This window comes from Rhineura floridana, chromosome 17, assembly GCF_030035675.1.
Source record: "Rhineura floridana isolate rRhiFlo1 chromosome 17, rRhiFlo1.hap2, whole genome shotgun sequence".
NCBI lineage: Eukaryota > Metazoa > Chordata > Lepidosauria > Squamata > Rhineuridae > Rhineura > Rhineura floridana.
The window spans coordinates 21,471,797-21,493,215 of NC_084496.1; the positions used below are offsets into that span (position 1 = coordinate 21,471,797).

Sequence of the window (21,419 nt, forward strand, 5' to 3'; positions counted from 1 at the left end):
GTGTTCTCTTCTCAAGGCTAAACATGCCCAGTTGTTTCAGTCTCTCCTCATAGGGCTTTGTTTCCAGTCCCCTGATCATCCTTGTTACACTCCTCTGAACTTGCTCCAGTCTGTCTGCATCCTACTTAAATTGCAGTGTCCAGAACTGGATGCAGTACTCAACATGAGGACTTACCAGCGCCGAATAGAGGGGAACTAGTATTTCAAGTGACTTGGAAACTATACTTCCACCAGTGCAGCCTAAAATAGCATTTACCTTTTTTGCAGCCATACCACACTTTTGGCTCATATTCAGCTTTTGATTAACAATTCCAACATCCTTCTGACATGTAGTATTGCTGAGCCAAATATCCTCCACTGTGCATTTGGGTTCGTTTTCCTAGGTGTAGAACTTTGCACTTATCCCTGTTAAATTTCTTTCTGTTGTTTTCAGCCCAATGCTCCAGCCTATCAAGATCCCTTTGAACATTGTTTCTGTCTTCCAGGGTATTAGCTATCCCTCTCAGTTTTGTATCATGTGCAAATTTGATAAGCATTCCCTGCAGCTCCTCATCTAAGTCATTACCAAAAATGTTGAAGAGCACAGGGCCCAGGACCGAGCCCTGCGGTACCCCGCTTGTTACCTCCCCCCCGTTTGAGAAGGAATCACTGATAAGCACTCTTTGAGTACGATTCTGTAGCCAACTGTGGATCCACCTGATAGTTGTTCCATCCAGCCCACACTTAGCTAGCTTGCCAATCAGAGTATCATGGGGCACTTTGTCAAAAGTTTTGCTGAAGTAAAGATACATTATGTCCACAGTATTCCCAGTCTACCAGGGAGGTTACCCGATCAGTCTGACAGGATTTGTTCTTGATAAATCCATGTTCGCTTCAAGTAATCACTGCATTGTTTTCAAGGTGCTTACAAACGGACTGCTTTATAATCTGCTCCAGAATTTTCTGAGGGATCGATGTCAGGCTGACTGGTCTGTAGTTCCATGTTCCTCCTTTTTGAAGATAGGGACAACATTAGCCCTACGCCAGTCATCTGGCACTTCATCCATCCTCCACAATTTTGCAAAGATAACAGACAGTGGTTCTGAGAATTCTTTGGCCAGTTCCTTCCATACTCTAAAATGCAGTTCATCGAGTCCTGGAGATTTGAATTAGGTATTCCTTGACCATTTGTCTATTAATCTCAAATTGCAATCCTGCCCCTTCACTTGCACTTCACGTTTGCCAGGAGGGTCATAGAAGCTCTTATGGGGGAAGACTGAGCCAAAGTAGGAATTGAGCATTTCTGCCTTTTCTTTCTCATGTTATCACTTTGCCATCCTCAATGAGCTGTACCACCATTGCTTTTCTCTCTCATTTACTATGGATGTACCTGAAGAAAGCTTTTTTTGTTGCTTTTAGCATCCCTCGCTAACCTCAGCTCATTCTAAGCTTTCCTTTCTCTACAGCCCAGCTGGAGAACCTGTGACCCTCCAGAGGTTGCTGGACTACATCTCCCATCAGGCCAAGCCAGCATGGACAATGGGCTCAGGGATGTTGGGAGTTGTAGTCCAGCAGCATCTGGAGGGTCACAGGTGCTATGATATAAGGCACTGAAGCTGCTGCTCTGGTGTAACCATTGGGAGTTTTATCTCACTCCTGCTTCAGCTTCTGAAATCTCACGCACAAAGTCCATGGAGCCGTAAGAGCTAGTAACTTGCATTTTAAAAACTGAAAGAAAAAAAATTCCTAAGATGCGTAACAGCTAGTATTGCATTGTTTCCAGAGGGGTAACTCAGTTCAATTGAGCTCTGACTGGACTGTCCCAGACTGAACCTTTCCCCATCTTATAGGAACTTAGGAAGCTGCCCTTGTACTGAGCCATACCCCATTAGGTCTGTATTGTCTGCACCAGGATGGGAAACCTGCAGCCCTCCTCTAGATGTCCCATCGGCCAAGCCAGCACGGACGAGAGTCAGGGATGATGGGAGCTGCAGTTCAGCAGCTTCTGCAGGGCCACAGATTCTCCAGTCCTGGTCTTTGAGGCATCTCTGAGCTCACGGAGGAGATTCTCACACAGCAGCTGCATGAATGCCCATATCCCATTGGGTACTCTCTGCTCCTTGCTAGGTGAGCAGCACCATCGGCTGCCCCCATGACTTGACAACACTGTGCGTGCACACATTGAACGCAGTACCATAAATGGTAGCCACCACATAGGAGTAGGCCTTAAACGGGATCAGACCATTGGTCCATCTGACTCAGTATTGTCTACACTGACTGGTAGCAGCTCTCCAGAATTTCAGAATAGGGGAGGAGAAATTTGACTCAGTTCACTTTAAAGGTGACTCTATCCAATTTGCATTTTCTGAAACAATATGCCATCCTTCGAAATGTGCATTTCTCTGAATTTTGCAGAGCAGGACCCCAGCCAAGTAACATGTGCTAAAATGCATGCACTAGGGTAAAGTGTGCATAAACAATGCATATATTACTAAAAATAATATACAAAAATGCATTATATTAGGGAAAAATTGCTTGCAAAAACGTGTAATCAGAAGTTTGAAGAAAAACACTGATGAATTTTCATGATGACTTTTTAAAAAAAGAATACTGAGTCAGCTCATTGGCCCATCTAGCTCAGTATAGTCTACACTGACTGGCAGAAGCTCTCCAGAGTTTCAGACGGGACATTCCCAGTCCTACATTGAGATGCCAGAGATTGAACCTGAGGCTTTCTGCATAGCAGATGCTCTGATATTCAGCTGTGGAATGGCCCTTCTCCCTAAGCAACTGCGGGTGGTGCAGCGGCAGCAGCGATAGCAAGAAAGGGGAAGAGGCACAGGCCAGTTGGAGAGACATGGAGGCCTTGGTGTAGCTCAGGGCTGGAAAACCTGCAGCCCTCCAGATGCTGCTGGACTACAACTCCCATCATCCCCCAACTATTGACTATGCTGGCCTGGGTGGATGGGAGTTGTAGTCCAACAATATCTGGAGGGCCCAAGGTTTTCCCAGCCCTAGTGTAGCTTCAGCTACTGGACTACATCTCCCATCATCCCCATGCAGCATGGCCAATGGTCAAGGATGATGGGAGTTGTAGTCCAGCAACATCTGGAGGGCCACAGGCTCTGATACTGCAGCCAGGAAGAGACAAACTTAACCTGTTTTAATGATTTATTGACAGTTCACATTTTGGAAAGTTGATTCGTTCCTAGTACCTGAACAGCAACTGAGGTACCTAACATGCCCCCTTTCCTTCCCCACAAAACCATTCTGAGCCCTGCCATCCATCCACAACCTGAGCTCCAGCATCCAAAGGAAAAAAACCCTCAACAACAAAACTCTGTGCAAAAGGCACCAGTCAGGAACAAGGGCGCTTGAGTTAAATAGCGGCCGAGGTCACAGGACACACGGGGCCATGGGCCAGAAATCAAGAGCGGTGTGCCATAAGGCTGCTGGGCTGCGCCCCAAGGTCCCAGGCGGCTAAGAGGCCCGGCGGTCAGGCTTTCCTCCGCTTCAGCATCTCCAAGTAGACCTGGAGGGACTTCTGAATAGAGTCCCTGGAGATGAAGCGCACAAAATTCTGGATGTCGGCGTCGCGATGCGCCAGCATGTGGTCCACTGTTGGCTTCCGCATGGAGGACTTGGAGATTTGGCGGGCGTAGTCTGGGCAGCAAGGAGAGAGACAGCGTGTGAGATGGTGGCCCCTGGGCAGCAAACAGGTGTTTTTTTCCAGGGGCCTTTTTTAAGTCAAGCCCCCACCCACCCCAAATTATTCACCTGCCAGTAAGACCCTTGATTACAGCCAATAGACTCCTCTTTTACCTCTAGTGCAGGATGGTGTAGTGGTTAGAGCAGGGCAGCTAATGCAGAGCCCTCCAACTGTTGTTGGGCTCCAGCTCCCACCAGCCCCAGCCAGCATGGCCAATGGTTGGGATGATGGCAGCTGGGAGTCCAGCAACATCTGGAGAGCCACCATGTTGGCTACCCCTGGGTTAGAGTGTTCGACTACGTCTGGGGAAACTTTGGTTCAAGTCTCAGCTAGAAAGCTCCCCAAGCGATCCTGGACCCCATTCTCTAAGCTTAGCCCAAGTGAGTGTGGGGGAAGGGAACCCTTCACACAACCCCGAGTACCTTGGGAGAATGGTGGGATAAACATTGAATAATTATCTAGCTAAACAGGGTGTCAACTGTGGGAGCCAGGTACCAACTCTCCAGCGGTCAGATACAACTCTGGGGACTCTAGTTGCTGATCCCTCTTTTAGCCTACAGGTCAAATTTTGGCAGTAAAATGCTTAGAAGCACAAGGTCCTGATTGGAGTATTCTCTCCCTTGCTCTGCGTTCCCAGCTCCAGGCATTTAAGCCAAGGGAGGTGAACTTTTTAAGCCATGTACCAGCAGTGGGCATGACCAATGCGTATGTGCATGTGTGTAAACACATGACTACATACAGTCACTAGACATGCAGGCACACCAGACTCTCTCACTCTCTCACACCATCCAGTACTAGGATGGGACAGCTCTCTTCTTCCCTGGCCACTGGCCATGCTGACGGGGGCTTAGGAGGCTGGAGTCCACTGGGAGAGCCAGTCAGAGTATCCAGTGCTGGACTAGATGAACCAGTGGCCTGTCTCAATTTGAGGCAGCCTGGCATGTGCCCAGGGACTTTGTCCTTACCAGACACTGCTTTCCAGGGGTAAACCCTCCCTACCATGCTCAAGGTCCACAAAAAAGCTTGGAGGCAGCTCACAGAAACATTGGAAGCTGGCTTATCCCGAGTCAGGCCATTGGTCCATCTAGCTCAGTATTGTCTACACTGACTGGCAGTGGCTTTGCAGGATTTCCGACAGGGGTCTTTCCAAGCCCTACCTGGAGATGCCGGGGATTGAACTTGGGACCTTCTAAGCAGATGCTCTGCCACCAAGCTTTGGTTCTTCCCCAATGAAGCTATTATAGCTCAGTATTGTCTACACTGACTGGCAGAGGCTCTCTAGGATTCCAACCTGACCTGGAGATATTCAGGATTGAACATGGGAGCTTTTGCATCCAACTAAGCTATGGCCCCCTTAGGATATTTCAGCCTCTCAAACCCAATCCTCCACTTTCTGCACTGGTGTCAGCAAACCCCTTTCTGCCACCATTCACTGACTATAGGATTTGATTTGTTTTGAAATCTGCATCCTCGCCTGTGCGGAGCAGAGATTCTGGTGGCACCTGTGCGTGATCTCACCTGGAATGGCCAACCACTGGGTCATCACCTCCGCAGCCACATTCTGGATCTTCTCCTCAGGCACTAACTCATCTACGATCCCAACTCTGAGGGCGTCAGGGGCAGAGTAGAGGAAACCCATCTGGAGGGACCGTTCCGTGGCCCTGTGGCCAATGGTGTTTGTCATTGTCTCTTTAAACCTGGCAACAAGAGAGACAGACTCAGGCAGGAAGGCACTGATGACAGGCTAGCTAGCAAAACCAAGAGCCCAAATTAGATCCAGAGCTTGGAAAAGTTAATTTTTTGAACTACAACTCCCATCAGCCCCAGCCAGCATGGCCACTTGATTGGGCTGATGGGAGTTGTAGTTCAAAAAAGTAACTTTTCCAAGCTCTGGTTAGATCTTTATTCATCTGCATGAGCCGATGGCATTTGCAGTGTAAGAATAAAACGCAAACATATATAAGCAAGTAAGGAGATAAAATTATCAAACTAAATGATAAAACACCAATCATTTTGTACAAAGATAAACACAAGAACACTACTAAACAGATAAAATTACCCAACTCAATTAGAATTTTAAAATGATACAATTTCAGATTCAGGGCAATTGCAGCGGCCGTTATTTTCAGGCCAGCTGCTCGGAATTTTGCTGTGTTTAGATTCACCAGCTTGTTCAAGGAGAAAAGTCACATAATAATTAGCTGAATGCCTTGACTGAGACAATAAACACGGAGTGTTTAACTCTTAATGTGAATCTCTGGACAAAGTGCAAAACAGCAAAATATGAGAAACAGTTCTGGCACTGTCCACATGGACATCTCTGCATGGGCGAACACAATTTTGCAATGGAATTCTCTTATAGCAGGCGACTGGAAACAAAGCCCTATGAGGAGAGACTGAAAGAACTGGGCATGTTTAGCCTGGAGAAGAGAAGACTGAGACAGGATAGCACTCTTCAAGTACATGAAAGGTTTTCACATAGAGGAGTGCCGGGATCTCTTCTTGATCATCCCAGAGTGCAGGACATGGAATAATGGGCTCAAGTTGCAGGAAGCCAGATTTCGACTGGACATCAGGAAAAACTTCCTAACTGTTAGAGCCATACAAAAATGGAACCAATTACCTAGAGAGGTAGTGGGCTCTCCGACACTGGAGGCCTTCAAGAGGCAGCTGGACAGCCATCTGTCGGGAATGCTTTGATTTGGATTCCTACATTGAGCAGGGGGTTGGACTTGATGGCCTTATAGGCCCCTTCCAACTCTACTGTTCTAAGATTCTATGATTGTAGTATCGAGAACCTAAGTGATGCTTGCACCAATGTGGCCAGCCAGGAAAGCCACAGAAATCCCAGGAAAGCCATGGCGAATAGCATCCCCCACCCTCGCTCCTCCTCTTCTACTACACATACGCGCACCCTCACCAGAAAGGGGCAACGATGCCCAGCTTTGTCTCGTTCAGCCCAATGCTGTACTTGGGATTCTCGGCCATGATCCTGTAATCGCACGACATGGCCATGAGGCAGCCGCCTGCAGGGCTGGAACCCTGGAAGGGAGGAGAGAGTAGACGGAGGAGCTTAGGGGTGGGCCGGGAGCCAATTGCAGCTCTCCAGGCTTTTCTTCTTCACCCTTGGGATTTCCCACAGGCCACACCCCCTCCCACAGGCCACACCCTCTTTTGCTTGAACTGTGATGATGCCCCTTTCCTGCCTGCAAGAAGAATGTGTGTGAGAGGTGTGTGTGCATATAGAAAGAACCTCTGCCTTTTGCATGGCTGGAAGGTATTCTACTGTACAAAGGTAAGAGTCACATCCTTTGCTCTGCTTACTTTCGCCTCTGGCCCTTCCTACCACAGGTATACGGCCCCCATGGGATTTCCCATAGGAGAATGTTGCACTTGGGCTGAACATGGTTCCCCAGTCCAGTGTTAAGTTGGATGGCCAATCCATTCTTATTGATCAGTAAGGTGTAACAATGGCCACCAGCCTGGATGGCTTTAAAAGAGAATTAGACAGATTCATGGTGGGCATCAGTGGTTACTAGCCATGATGGCTATGTTCTCTCTCCACTGGTGGAGGCAGTATGCCACTGAATGCCAGTTGCTCCTGGGAACTGCAGGCAGGGGGAGTACTGCAATGCTCCTCGTGGGCATCTGGTTGGCCACTGTGAAAACAGGACACTGGACTAGATGGGTCACTGGCCTGATCCAGCAGGGTTTGTCACCTTGTAGTGGTGAGTGGGCTTGTGTGTTCCAATGAACCCTGTGAGCGATGCCGTCGGGAGTCATGTACTCCCAGCAGGGTCACCCATGGCGGTAAGGTCAAGGGAGAGGAACCAGACAAAGAACGATCCAAGAATGTCCTCAGTGGCAGAACAGGCGGAAGATAACAATGTGTATGTTACAACGACTGTGAAGGCGGATGAAGGCTGCAGCAGATAAAAGTCTTCCAATTGTTGTGGTACCCATGCCATTGGATCAAAGCCTTTTTCTGTCAAGATTGCGTGTTGATCGTTGTGCGCCGATCTCCCCACATAAAACAAATTCATGCACAGGCGTCTTCCAAGCAAAGACCTTATCTTGGAAGACAATCTTACTCGGCCATGAGTGATCGCCAATGACTTCTTATACTTTGCTTTTTGACATTCTACCTGAGTTTCAGGGGCACATGGGCACCACCAGTTTTGTTAGCTCAGTGCTTTAAAACTACTGCTCCTGCTGAATTGCAAACATGCAACAAACAGGGGAACAGACTGATCCTTTTTTTGCAAATTAAATTTCCTGGTTTCATTCCTGAGAAACCTGGCTGCTGAAATAACCATTCATAATCGACTGATGGCAGCACGTGCATATTTTTGCCATTTAAAACACTGTGGGTTGGGGGTGGTGGTTGGTACCTGAGTGTTTAAAAACCTCAGTGTGAATCACAACCAATTCCTAAGCCCTTGCTCCAATCCTACAGAGCTGTGTAGCTATTTTGAGTGTCTTAACTTTATTTGGATGTGATCCTCCCTCCCAGGAATGGCCCAAGGAGCAAAAGCTACAGACAGTGGAGGCTGCTGCATTAGGGCGAATGGGGCTGTGAAGGAATTGGGACTATTTAAAAGAAAATCATAATATAAAATCCTGTGTGTAGTTGTTGGCTGGGGAATTCTGGGGTTAATTTGTTGTCTGGAAAAACTACTTGGTAAATGTCACAATTTAATTTGGAGGAACTGTTTTTCTCTGAAGCTGTGAAAACTTTGCAGTTACCAAAGGTAATGCCAGGATATAATTAGCCAGCTTCTTTTGCAGACTTTCAGATCAGGGAGGATCTAAGGTGATGACATTGCCGTACTGGACAATGAAGAAAGGACTGCAAATCTAATGTAAATCATTAACTGATAGGAACTGTCTAGTTAAGAAATAGGTGCATACACTTATTTCCTTTCTGTCCTTTTCCAGGTTGCTTTGTGTGCATGTGAAAATGAAATGGCCTGCCTTCAAGTCGATTCTGACTTATAGGCGACCCTATGAATAGGGTTTTCATGGTAAGTGGTATTCAGAGGGGGTTTACCATTGCCTTCCTCTGAGGCTGAGAGTGACTGGCCCAAGCTTCGTGGCTGTGTGGGGATTCGAACCCTGGTCTCTCAGGTCGTAGTCCGACACCTTAACCACTACACCACACTGGCTCTCCTGTGTGCATGTAACCATTTCTAAATGGTTAAACCCTTTCCTCCCTGAAAGCTACCTTTTTATCCTTTTAGTAAACTTTCCATCTTAATTCGTCAAAACCTTTGTGGTCTCCGTTATTTTAAACCACCCCATGTCTAACAGCCAAACCCCATACTACCAAGAGGTGTTCTCAAGGGGACGCAAGGGAATTTTAGGCTGCTTTGGCAAGCAGTGCGGGACACTGTTGGAAGTGCTAGTGTGCAACTCAACTTGTTGGTGGGTTTGCATGGAGAAGGGTAGATAGAGAGGGAAAGCTCTATGCTTCCTAGACTGTCTTTCTGACGTAATCTGTGCTGATCTTCCTTCAGGTGCTAGACTGATACTCATAGGGGTTGCTGACCTCATTTCCTGCTCCTCTCCTTCTTTGCCCCACCTTGGGAGAGGAGACATCTTTCCTTTGTCTCTCTCTTGCAGAGATGAAAGAGGAAGCATGGTTCTTTGCATCTCCAAAATTAGTTAGATAGAACTAGGATCTTTCCTATCGAACATTCCCTTTAATAAATGCCAGTTTATTGTTTCCTTAAAGCCAGAGTCTCAGTGTCATTGGATGCAGGATAAAGTGTGCTCCTTCACCAGGGATTCTGTTACAGTCCAGCTTCTGCCTGCATTCAGTGCTAACACACACTGTTTTAGCCAGATGCCTTCCCCTCCTGGTACATGGCCCAGGGTGCAGTGACTGCCCCACCAACCTCAGTCTCCCCTCACCTGCATGCCTTCTTACTTACAACCACTAAGGAGGTGGCTCTGAGTGTCATTGGCTCCAGAGCCCAGCTCCACCTACTCTTGGTCTCCCTGCCCAGCGGCGTCACTAGCGGGAGTGCGGGGTGGTGGTGCAGACCTCCAGTGCGCGCCCTTCCGAGCGCGCGTGCACGTGCTCCAGGCTGGCGGTGGAAGGCCCGTCCCGGCTTCACCGCCAGCGAGTGGGCACCTGCTTTCTGTCTCGCCCGCCCGCCCGCCTTCGAGGAGGAGTTGGCTGCACTGACCCGGAGCACTTCTCAGCTCCTTTGCTGGGCAACAGCGCAGGGCGGGGTGGCTCTGGGTGCCACCCCCCTCAGGGTGTCACCCGGGTGCGGTTCGCACCCTCCGCACCCCGGTAGTGACGCCCTTGTCCCTGCCTTCTGCCCTTCCAGACCCAATGGGCACCAAGCATGAATAGCTTAAGATTATCTGGGGAGGAGGTGGCAGTGGCGGCTAGGTGTAAATAAATGGAACTTGCATTGATGGCAGCAATGGTCACCAAACTGGAATTGTAGAGCGTAATCCACATCTCCTGCACGGCCTTCCAGAACTCAGCGTAGTGCTCTTCGCTCTTGCCATACATCTCGGTGATGTCCAGCCCCGCAGAGAAGATCTGAGGGGTGGCCTGAGAAAAGGCAAAAGTATCTCCCTGTTTAATGCTACAAGACACCTCCCTCCCTGCATGCCCCGCCACTGCCCGAGGCAAAGTCCTACAGGCCATTTTGTCCAATCCCCAGAAAGAGATCTGCCATAACCACCATCCCTCAAGGGTAACTCACATCCAGGGCTGGCGCCAAGGGTTGGCATGGTGAGGCAGCGACCAAGGGAACCACACACCCCAAAAAGGGCCCTAACTGATGAGACTCCTCTGGATCTGCTTTCCCTCTTCCCCACTGCAATCTGCTTGCTTGTTCCATTGCTTCTCATTCTAGATGCCATTGCCCAAGGGCCCTCCAAAACACTGCTGCTTTCATTTGGGCAATGCAGTGAAAAGTGCCACCAAGAGTGGACTGAGTTACCTGTAAGGCTGGAGTGGAAAATTTGTGGCCCTCCAGATGCTGTTCAACTCCCATCATCCTTGACTGTTGGCTGCCTGGAGACGATGGAAGTTAGTGTCCGACAACATCAGGAAGGCCACATGTTCCTCACTCCTGGAAAAGGGAGACTTTTTTTTCTCCCTCTCTCATAATCCTAGAACCTGGGCCCATCCAATGAAGCTACATGGTGGGAGATTCAGGACAGACAAAAGGAAGTACTTCTTCACAGACAGCCATGGTTAAACTTTGGAATTCACCAAATATCACTACTTCAGTGATATTTGCATTGTATCCTATTTCTAACCTGCCAGTATAGAGTATCATAATTGGATGAAGAACTGTCTTTGGATGAAGGCAGGGAAACAAGATTTGCTATGATACGTCGGGATTTCTTCTCGATTATCCCAAAGTGCAGGACACGGAATAATGGGCTCAAGTTGCAGGAAGCCAGATTTCGACTGGACATCAGGAAAAACTTCCTAACTATTAGAGCCATACGACAATGGAACCAATCACCTAGAGAGGTAGTGGGCTCTCTGAACTGGAGGCATTCAAGAGGCAGCTGGACAGCCATCTGTCAGGAATGCTTTGATTTGGATTCCTGCATTGAGCAGGGGGTTGGACTCGATGGCCTTGTAGGCCCCTTCCAACTCTACTATTCTATGATTCTATGTGAGGATGGCCACCAACTTGGATGGCTTTGAAAGGGGATCATTAGACATATTCGTGGAGGATATGGCTATCAATAGATACTAGCAGCAACAGCCTTGTTCTGCCTCCCCTGCTGGAGCCAATATGCCTCTGAATACCAGTTGCTGGGAATGACAAGTGGGAGAGCGCTTTTGCGCTCATGTCCGGCTGGTGGGATTCCCACAAGCCATCCGGTTGGCCACTGTGAGAACAGGATGCTGTACTAGATGGGCCTTTGATCTGATCCAGCAGAGTTCTTCTGATGTCCTTAAACCCTGGAGAGCTGAGGCTTGTCAATATAGGCAGTACCAAGCTAGATGGACAACAGGCCTGACTCAGTATAAGGCCGCTTCCTAGGTTCTACTTATAAAGTATATAATTTGTAATGTGCAAATTATATAATTTATGATAAGGGGAGAAAAAAAAGGACGCGGGGAAGCATCTATTTTCCATGCGATGTCCTGCTTTCAGGCTTCCCAGTGGCATCTGGTTGGCCACTGTGAGCAGAGGATCCTGAACCGCCATGGCGCATTTGAGAAAAAGTTGTTTCATTCCCCAATACTTTACAAACCAGGCAATTTCTCCCATGGGATGAGCAAAGGCTACTGAGACCTCTATGTGAATGTCTAGGCAAGGTAGCTAGAGAGCAAGAAAGCCAAGCATAGGGGTCACCAACCTTTTGAGGCCAGGGGTCACCTTTGGAATTTTGAGAAAGTACCACAAAATGGCTGTCGTGGGGAGCGTGGCATAATGCAAAATGGCTGATGTGGAGCCGTGGCATAATATAAAATGGCTTCCACATCTAAGAGAGGAGGACCACAACATGTTGTGAGTGTGCACTCCTCCCATCAGCTGCCCTATCAATGGGAAAAAGGTGCTTTACATTAACCACCTCCACACTCGCTCACAGAGAGAAGTTCTTTGCACCTCTTCTCTGTTCAGAACAGATGGGTGGTGGGTCTCCAATCCTGATATCCAATGAAATGTGAGCATGTTTAGGGGGGGAGGGCGTTCAGTGCAGCAGAGGCTGAGTCAGTGCAAACCAGAACTGAGCCGGAAGAGCAAACAGTCTACACAGGACATTGGAAGCTCCCCTCTACCAAGTTGGACCATTGGTCCGTCTCGTTCAATATTGTCTACACAGACTTTCAGCAACTCTCCAAGGTTTCAGGCAGAAGTCTCTCCTAGCCCTATCTGGAGATGCCAGGGATTGAACTTGGGACCTTCTGCATGCAAAGCAGAAAATCTACCACAGAGCCATGGCCCATCTCTTGTGCATTGTGGATTTTTGCAGGGATATTTACCGAGAAATTATGCTGGTGTTAGGAGGTACTGATGGGCATGGGCAACTCCTACCCAAGCAAAGAGTGAGCAAATATGCAACCGACTTCCCACCCAGCATATCCTGTCCCAAACCAGCCAGCTAAAACTATCCCAGAACCAAACAGATTTTTTTCCCCAGACATCCCTCCTACCGAGGTCAGGATGACACCACGGCAAGCTTTATTATTCTCCAGTTTTTCCAGGCTTATTGAAAACTCAGTCAGAAATTCCAGGCTAAGGCTGTTAACAGGAGGGTTCTTCATCTTCATCACCGCTACCCCTAAGCAGCAAACAAACACAGGGAACACAAAGTCACCGCTAGAGATGAGCGAACAAGACTTGAGCATGCAACAAACAAACGTCTGTTGTGGGGCTCAGATTCATGATGAACCATCACAATCTGCAGATTTCCAGCTTTCTTTCCTTTTCTGAACAAGAACAAGTTTCTATCAGTGGTGGCTGGTGCCTATTGGGACTGGAGGGGCGGAAAGCAGAGAGCCCAACAGGAGGTGGAGTCAGAGCCAATGACAGGCAGAGCCAACTGATGCTAGTTCGGTCCCCATCCTCCCTGCTGAGTTCTACACCGGCAACACAGAGACTGAGGAGGAGGAAGTTGACAGCTAGCGCCACCCACTGGCCTGGATGTTAAGTAAAAAGGCAGGCAGGTTCAGGCTGCCTGAGGCTGGTGGGGCAGCCCCTCATCTGCCCTAACAGACCAGCCACCACTGGCTTCTAGCATTTGTAGAACCCTCAACAGGAGGCAAAATTCTCCCTTACAGCAGGACAGGCATTTCAAACCAGAGCTTCTCTGCCAACCAGCTTTTTTGGATGTGTCTGCCATTCTTATTGTTTTTATTGCAATATATTATTTATTTAAAATATTTCTATCCCGCCATGCCTTTTATATTTATATATGGTGTTTTAAAGTTGCATATCACCTTGCAGTACTTTATACGAAACTGCAGTTAATAACCATTTAAATAAGTAAATAATAAGGGTGCTTTAAAGGAAGGGGGGGAAGAATGAAAAGTACAACAAGGAGACACGTTTTAGGATTGTGCCATTAAGTCTTTGTTTTATGGATTGCAAATGGTTTTGAACAGGCGTTGCGAGGAGGGGTTTTTACCTGTGCTCTCATCCAGATCCACAAGGATTTTGTTGTTGCTGAACAGCCTTCTCTGGACAGGTAGGCAGCTGAGCCTCTGGGCAGCAGCTTGCCCATGCCGAAATGGAGGTAAAGAACCTGCCAAAATAAATAAATCCAAAGATTACCAGTTTGCTACTGCTGGGAGGCTGAGGCTTAGGGCAGGGGTCAGAGCCTGGTGCTACTAGAGTGACAATGGTGCCCTCCTGTTTCGCAACTTTTCCAGTACTTGAAGAGTGCTATCATATCTCCTATCAGTTTTCTCTTCTCAAGGCTAAACATGCCCAGTTCTTTCAGTCTCTCCTCACAGCATTTGTTTCCAGTCCCCTGATTGTCCTTGTTGCCCCCCTCTGAATCTTTTCCAGTTTGTCTGCATCCTTCTTAAAGTGTGGTGTCCAGACCTGGATGCAGTAGTCAAGATGAGGCCTAACCAGTGCTGAATAGAGGTGAACTAATACTTTCCATGATTTGGAAACTATACTTCTGTTAATGCAGCCTAATATAGCGTTTGCCTTTTTTGCAGCCACATCACACTGCTGGCTCATATTCAGCTTGTGATCAACGACAATTGCAAGATCCTTCTCACATGTCGTATGGCTGAGCCAAGTATCCCCCATCTTATAATTGTGCATTTGGTTTCTTTTTCCTAGGTGTAGAACTTTGCATTTATCCCTGTTGAATTGCATTCTGTTGTTTTCAGCCCAATGCTCCAGCCTATCAAGGTGCCTTTGAATTTTGTTTCTGTCTTCCATGGTATTAGCTATGCCCTCCAATTTTGTATCATCTGCAGATTTGATAAGCATGCTCTGTACCTCCTCATCCAAGTCGTTAATAAAAACGTTGAAGAGCCCAGGACTGACCCCTGTGGTACCCCACTCGTTACTTCCGCCCAGTTTGAGAAGGAATGTGGCTGAAAAAAAGGTTCCCCATCCCTAGACTAAGGCTACAACCCTGTGTACACTTTCTTGGGAGTAAGCCCCACTGAACATAGTGAAAAGTACTTCCAAGTAAATGCACAGAGGAGCACACAACAGATTAACGTCCCTGATCACCCTTCCTTGCTCTGTCTAGGATGATGGGAGGAAAATTAGATTTTTTTTTTAATAGCCAAATCTATTCCGAAACAATATGAAAACCAAAACACAGCCAACCTTCCATAATCTCACTTCTCTGAATTTTGCAATGCAGCTCTCCAACCACACAGAGTTTACAAAAATATATCTGTTAGGGAAAAGTGTGCATAAAAATTGATATATTAGTGAAAATAACATACAAAAATGCATGTATATTAGGAGAAATTGCTTGCAAAAATGTGTACATTAGTAAAAACCATATAAAAATGTTGTATGAGAAGAAATCCTCAATAAAATGCTGAAGAATTTTCATGAGGATTTTTTTTTAAAAAAAACACCACAAATTCTTGCAGAAATTTGCAGAGAACTGAAATTAAGATTGGAAAAATGAGAAACAGAAAGAACCAAAATTGACAGACCTTTCCATTCCTAATCAAGGACTCCAAGTACCTCCCTCCCCCAAGAACCCTGGGAACTGTAGTTTATTAAGGGTGCTGAGAATTGTAGCTCTGTGGGGCTAAACTACAGTTTCCAGGATTCTTTGCGGGGGGGGGGGAGAGAACGTGATTTAGAGGTATGGACAAGACAAAGGAAAGGCAGCAGTTGGAAGCTGTTTAAATCGTTTTATTGGGGGCCTCTGCTGCTCTGCATTTTTTTAACTTTTAATGGTAGTTATGCTTATTATTTTGGTAGAGTTCATTGACTGTTAACTGTTAGCTATCTTGAAATCGTCTGGAAAGAAATTAAGTCCAACGCTATTTTATGTTGCAATCTTTTTATTTCCCTGCTCACCGAAGTTTCCACTGAACTAACGGGAACTTACTTCCGAGTAGACAAGCCTACCATGGCGCTGCCCGCTTCGCTTTCCAAGCAGGCCTAAGGCCCTACGGTGGGTTCCTTTTCAAAGTGACCCTGCCAAGGTGGAGTGGCAGAGTGCCAGAGCGGGGCCCAAGGGCATCAGAGCCCCCCAAGGAGGGAGCCCCCGAGCCGGCCCTTCTACGCCTCTTCCTCCTGCAACAACTGCGGAACTTCGCATTCCCAGCGCGCTTCTTGCAAAGCCGGGCTCAAGGCCCCGACGGCGCGGACCGAAGCCCGGACCAGAACCGAGGCGCGCCTCGGACCGTACCTGAGCAGCGGAGCAGCAGAGTCCAAGCCCGCGACACCGTCGCTGAAGCCGCCATCTTGCACGGGGAGAGGAGCAGGACCGGACGGGAGGGTGGGCAAGACTGAGATCCGCCCCAGTCGCGCCTCTGCCACTCCTCCGGCTCTCCACCAGGGAAGTTTTAATTCCTTCACGATGACTAGCCTCTGTCTTTTGCACAACCAATTATGTTGCATCGAAGCTTAGAAAGAAACGAAATGTAAGTTGTGTCGCATTTGGGCTTCAGGTCCGAAAGGCCGAGGATGTGGCTCCTTTGTTGCGCGCTTACTTGCGAGTGGTGAAGTGATTAGTGTCGGACTGGGACCTGAGGAGACCAGGGTTCAAATTCCCACTGGGCCAGTCACTCTCTTTCAGCCTAACCCACCTCACAGGGTTGTTGTGAGGATAAAATGGAGAGGGGGAGAAATATGTGCACCACCTTGAGCTCCATGGAGGAAAGGCGGAATATAAATGCAATGATAATTAAAAAATAAATAAAAGTCGCATTGTGTTGGGTCTGAGGTTAGGGCGTGGGTTCCTAAGCAGGGAAGACCGGTGGCACCACGACCCTGCTCCTTTTTAAAGTGTCGCACAACGAGGCTCTTTGTTACGTTTCCGGTTCTGCTTGGAAGGAAGTTCCACAGACGTCAAGGAGACAGCACCGTTAGGAGGGCAGAGTCGTTTCCGCCTTGCCTTCACACTCCAAACTTGTGGCTGCCAGTAATGTTTTGCTGGAAGATTCAAGACAAACACAAGAAAGACCTTCACGCAGCACATGGTTAAACTATGGATTTTGCTCCCACAAGAGACAGTGATGGCCACCACCTTGGATGGCCACCAACTTCACGGAGGGTGAGACTGTCAGTGGCTAAGAGCTTGGAAAAGTTACTTTTTTGAACTACAACTCCCATCAGCCCCAGCCAGCATGGCCACTGGATTGGGCTGATGGGAGTTGTAGTTCAAAAAAAGTAAATTTTGTCAGCTGATGATGGCTATACTCTGCCACCATAGTCAGAGGCAGGATGCTTCTGAAAACTAGTTGCCAGAAGCCACGCGCAGGAGGTCCTACTTGCAGGTTTCCCATAGGGCATCTAGTTGGCCACTGGGCTAAATGGGCCATTGTCCTGATCCAGCTGGCTCTTCTTATGTTTTTTAGGAACTGTCATGGGATGCCCAGAACTAGTCAGATTATTTATTTATTTATTTAAGAAATTATGCCATACTTTGCACGTGTCCCAGGCCTCTGCATCTGTCTTGGAATTGTTTTTAGTTGTTTTGTCTCTTGTGTGCTTGCTGCCCTGGATTCCTTTGGGAGGAAGGGCGGGATATGAATTTAACAACAACAAAAGTGACTCCAAGAGGCTTACAAAGAAAAATAAAATGAAATATTGATTGTACAGAATTTTAGAACATAGATTAAAACATGAGAAAATAAGAAAATTAATGGCAGGTTTTAATCTCTTTTCTAAATCTCTTTTGTACACTGCTCTGGCATTTTGTTTGAGGGGTGGTCTGTAAATATTTTTTAGAAATAAATAAAAAACATATATACTTTTTGGCCCACATGTTAAACAACAATCTGATTCGGAGCGAGTTATTGCCTCTTCTCATCTGCATCCATCCCACGTACTAATTTTTATAGCTGCACACATGAATCCTCCTCCCCTCTTGCAACCTTGGAGGAAAAGGGGGCAATAACGTTAAGTAAGCAAATACAGCAAAGTAAGGGCAAAAAGAAAAAAGTACTGGCGCAGAGGCTTCAGGGAATTCTATTGAGCATGAGCGAGACGATTTCCGCATACTCGGTAGCGCTCGGAAGAGTAACGTGCGTGTGTGTGGAACAGTTGGACTCATCGCTCCTCCTTTTTCGCCCTGCAAGCCCCGCCCCTACGCGTCACGTGGGCCTTGTCGCTCTCGCAGGTCGGGGGTTCGGGGAGGGTCGGAGTCGTGTTTGTTTCCGGAAGTGCTCGCGCCTTAGCTGGGCCTGAGCGGAGGCCCGACCCGACCCGGTCCGCGGCGCGCAGTGGCTGTGGCTGTCGTCACTGAAGCGGACGGGAGCGAGTGAGCTGCAGGGATGGAGATAACCAGGAGCAGTGAGTCCGACGTAGGGGACGGGAGGGGAGGCATAAGCGATGAGAACGCCTCTGAGCATGTGCAGAGGGACCTTCCCACTGCCCTTCTCCTGCCCTTCTCCTGCCCTTCCCGCTGCCCTTCTCCTGCCCTTCCCGCTGCCCTTCTCCTGCCCTTCCAGGCAGCTGAAGCCCCAACGGATCTCCCTTTGGAGACCGGGGGGAGGGATCGGGATCCAGATCTAGATGCAGCCCTTTTCTCCTGCTGCTCAGGCTGATTCTGCTTCCTCCAGTCTGAAATCTCCCCCCACTCTGTAACCCCCCCCCTTCACACACATATGCTCTGTCTTTGGCTTTGCCCATTCCTCTCCCTTGTCTGTTGTTCTCCTACCCCAAATTAACATCATTTGCTAGAACAGGTGTCCTAGCCCTCTAGATGTTGCTGAACTACAACTCCCATCATCATTCGCCATTGGCCATGGTTGCTGGGGCGGATGGGAATTGTAGTTCAGGAAGGGCGCGACTGCTCCCTGGGGCAGGGAATCCCCATGTCACCCCACTGCTGAAAGAATTGCACTGGCTGCCTATTAGCTACTGGGCTCAGTTCCCCGTTCTGGCTTTGGTGTACAGACCAGGATACCTGAAAGACCATCTAACCCCTTATATACCCAGTCGATCACTGCGCTCTGCAGGTGAGGGCCTCCTGCAGATACCATCTTAACAGGAGGCCCGTTCTGCACACCGTAGGAAGCAGACCTTTAGTGTAGTGGCACCTACCCTTTGGAATTCCCTCCCTTTAAATATTAGACAGGCGCCATCGCTGTTATCTTTTTGGCACCTATTGAAGACCTTCCTCTTTCAACAAGCCTTTTAAGTATAGAGTTTATCCCAGTCTGTGGTGGAATAGCTTTTAAATATGTTTTTAAAGCTTTTTTTAAAAAGGTGTTTTTAAAGATGTTTTGTTTTAATATATTTTAAAGTCTGTTTTTATGATGTTTTGGAGTGTGTTAAGTGTTTTTGTTTGCCACCCTGGACTCCTACTGGGTGGAAGGGCAGGATATAAATTTAATAAATAAAATAATAAACAATAAACATCTGGAGGACCAAAGGCTGGAAGGTGAAAAAAAAACAGGAAAATTGTAATGTTGAAAATAGTGTGTATATCTGAAAAAGCTTCTGCCTGGCATAATAAAAGTGTGAGTCTTGATGGTTCCCCAAGAAAACTCATTTGTTTCCGTTATCTTGAAAAATGATTATGCCAGGATAATAATGAAATGTGACCATTTCCCAACAGATTTGTTTAACGTAGTGCCATCCACGTGCATCACACTATCCAGAGTGCGAGTGGGCAGGTCTGTGTCCCTGAGGGCTTAAATTCTTTCATTGTAATTATAGCTTATGCAAATTATAATTTATAAAGAAGAAAAACAGGGAGATAGATGCAGGAAAAGCATCTGCTTTATTATCCATTAGATTCCCTGACCGCAGGCTTCCCAGAGGTATCTGGGTGGCCACTGAGAACAGAGTACCGGACTAGATGGGCCTTTGGTCTGATCCAGCATGTCTTTTCTTATGAATGTGGGTTTGTACAGTTGGGAATGGGGACAATCTGTTTCTCTCTGTTGTTGTCTGAAGAACCCCTAGTTTTCCGGGGGCTGTTGGTTAGAGCACTGTTGAGCCTTCCCCTCTGGTTGCTGGTTTTGCAGGCAGTAGCTGCTTTAAGGGCCATTGGTAGAAAAGACAGGGTGTAAAAATACTTTAATAAAATGAGACTGAAATGCAGGCTGTGTGGGCTTCTAATGGGTTTTTCCTTTAATCAATTAATTGTCATGCAGGAAGTTTATAATCTCATTTCAATATTTCTGCTTTTTGTGTGTGTGTGTGTGTGGGTAACATCTGTGCAAAGATACATTTTTAGTCTTCCACCAACTGTTTTCTCATACAGATTTATACATTTGAGAAGGTCCTCTTAAAAATGTTTTTTATATTTCTCCTCCCTGTACAGAAGAGTCTTATGTATTATAACAGGTGCAGCACAGTTTCGTGGGCACATGTAGCACTGCCATTTACTTCGCCATCTCTGCCCTCTTCTACATAGTTTACTGAGAATCTGTCTCACTTTGACCAGCATGTCATCTCCCTTTCAAAAGAGCATGTATGCACACCAGCAGTGGTACACATAGTAAATGGTATTTAAAAAATAAAAGCTTGAGGTGACAATTGACAAGCCCCCCCATCTGTTTCACCAAAGTCCAGTAGGGAATGTTGGGGGGGGGAGTGCATGTATGTGAAATTGATGAGGATTTCGTTTGGCCCCATCAACATTACCAGCTGCATTTTGTGTGAAATAGATAAGCCACACACACACACACCGCATAACTTGTCAGTTTCACCAGAGAACAGAAGTGGGTGAAGAAATAGCTGCGGAGCAGATGGGCGGCTATTGCAGAAAGACAGGAGTTACACACCGTCATAGAATCATAGAATAGTAGAGTTGGAAGGGGCCTATAAGGCCATCAAGTCCAACCCCCTGCTCAATGCAGGAATCCAAATCAAAGCATTCCCAACAGATGGCTGTCCAGCTGCCTCTTGAATGCCTCCAGTGTCGGAGAGCCCACTACCTCTCTAGGTCATTGGTTTAGATTGTCACCAACCAATTATCACAGTGGGACAGAACTGGAGTCTGGTCATGCAGTGCCCCGTGTAAGTGAAGATGGTGCCCATGTTCTTCCACGCTAGCTGGAATGGGAGTGCTGACACTTCGTGGCAAAACATAATTTGTGAATGGTGGTAATACATATTTATTGAAATGGGTAAAAATTATTAAGTGATCATTAAAGCGCTTGGAAAGGAATGTGTCATTTGAATTAGAGCTGTGAATGATTCTTCAGAGGTCGAGGGGCCAGCCTTGCCCATTTTTGATTCTTGACATGGGTAGGAGGGCACGGTCTGATTCTCACTCTCTTTTTGCCTGTAGATTTTAAGGACAACCTCAACAAAGTTTATGAAGCTATTGAAGATGCAGACTTTTTGGCTATCGATGGAGAGTTTTCAGGTACCAAACAACTATATGCAGTGCTTCTTTTGTGATGGTACTCACTGGTACAGAGTACTGGCACCTTTTTTGTTGTTGTTGTTGCTGCCATTGGTAGCCATGTTGTGATGGCAACCGTGGCACTTTTATCAAGACACAAGTACCGGCACCTCATTTTTTTTTACCAGAACAGCACTGGCTACATGTATATTTTGTGGAATTCCCTCTTGTAATTTGTTATAAAGATCTGAATTTGCAGCTTCTTGCAGATTAC

General features: G+C 47.3%; 2 protein-coding genes across 4 annotated transcripts in view; one reads left to right on the plus strand and one right to left on the minus strand.

The window, feature by feature from the left end:
* Window positions 1-3,132: 3,132 nt before the first annotated feature.
* On the minus strand, window positions 3,133-16,475 carry ECI1 (enoyl-CoA delta isomerase 1). The gene is made up of 7 exons (XM_061600085.1): window positions 16,028-16,475; window positions 13,811-13,927; window positions 12,837-12,964; window positions 10,113-10,259; window positions 6,609-6,730; window positions 5,207-5,385; window positions 3,133-3,642 (listed from the first exon to the last, which is right to left on the minus strand). Exons 1-7 carry the CDS (start codon window positions 16,080-16,082, stop codon window positions 3,476-3,478), a joined length of 915 nt encoding a protein of 304 aa, XP_061456069.1. The 5' UTR covers window positions 16,083-16,475; the 3' UTR covers window positions 3,133-3,475.
* A 1,419-nt stretch (window positions 16,476-17,894) lies between these two features.
* PARN (poly(A)-specific ribonuclease) overlaps window positions 17,895-21,419 on the plus strand; it is a 63,797-nt gene continuing 60,272 nt past the window's right edge. Inside the window, exons 1-2 of one of the 3 annotated variants that reach the window (XM_061600083.1) lie at window positions 17,895-18,135; window positions 21,089-21,166. In XM_061600083.1, the coding sequence (XP_061456067.1) occupies window positions 18,117-18,135; window positions 21,089-21,166 (97 nt within the window). In that variant the 5' untranslated portion in view covers window positions 17,895-18,116. Of the gene's footprint in view, window positions 18,136-19,448; window positions 19,464-21,088; window positions 21,167-21,419 lie in introns of those variants that run through there. The other 2 variants (XM_061600082.1, XM_061600084.1) reach the window with 2 other exon arrangements.

Bases quoted from the DNA above. Each gene is read 5' to 3' on its own strand.
- ECI1 (XM_061600085.1), bottom strand. From the start codon at position 16,082: ATGGCGGCTTCAGCGACGGTGTCGCGGGCTTGGACTCTGCTGCTCCGC. The intron at 13,928-16,027 runs GTACGGTCCGAG...TTATTTTGGCAG, and splicing joins TCTGCTGCTCCGCTGCTCAG to GTTCTTTACCTCCATTTCGG. The intron at 10,260-12,836 runs GTAGGAGGGATG...GCCTTTTCTCAG, and splicing joins GTGGTGTCATCCTGACCTCG to GCCACCCCTCAGATCTTCTC.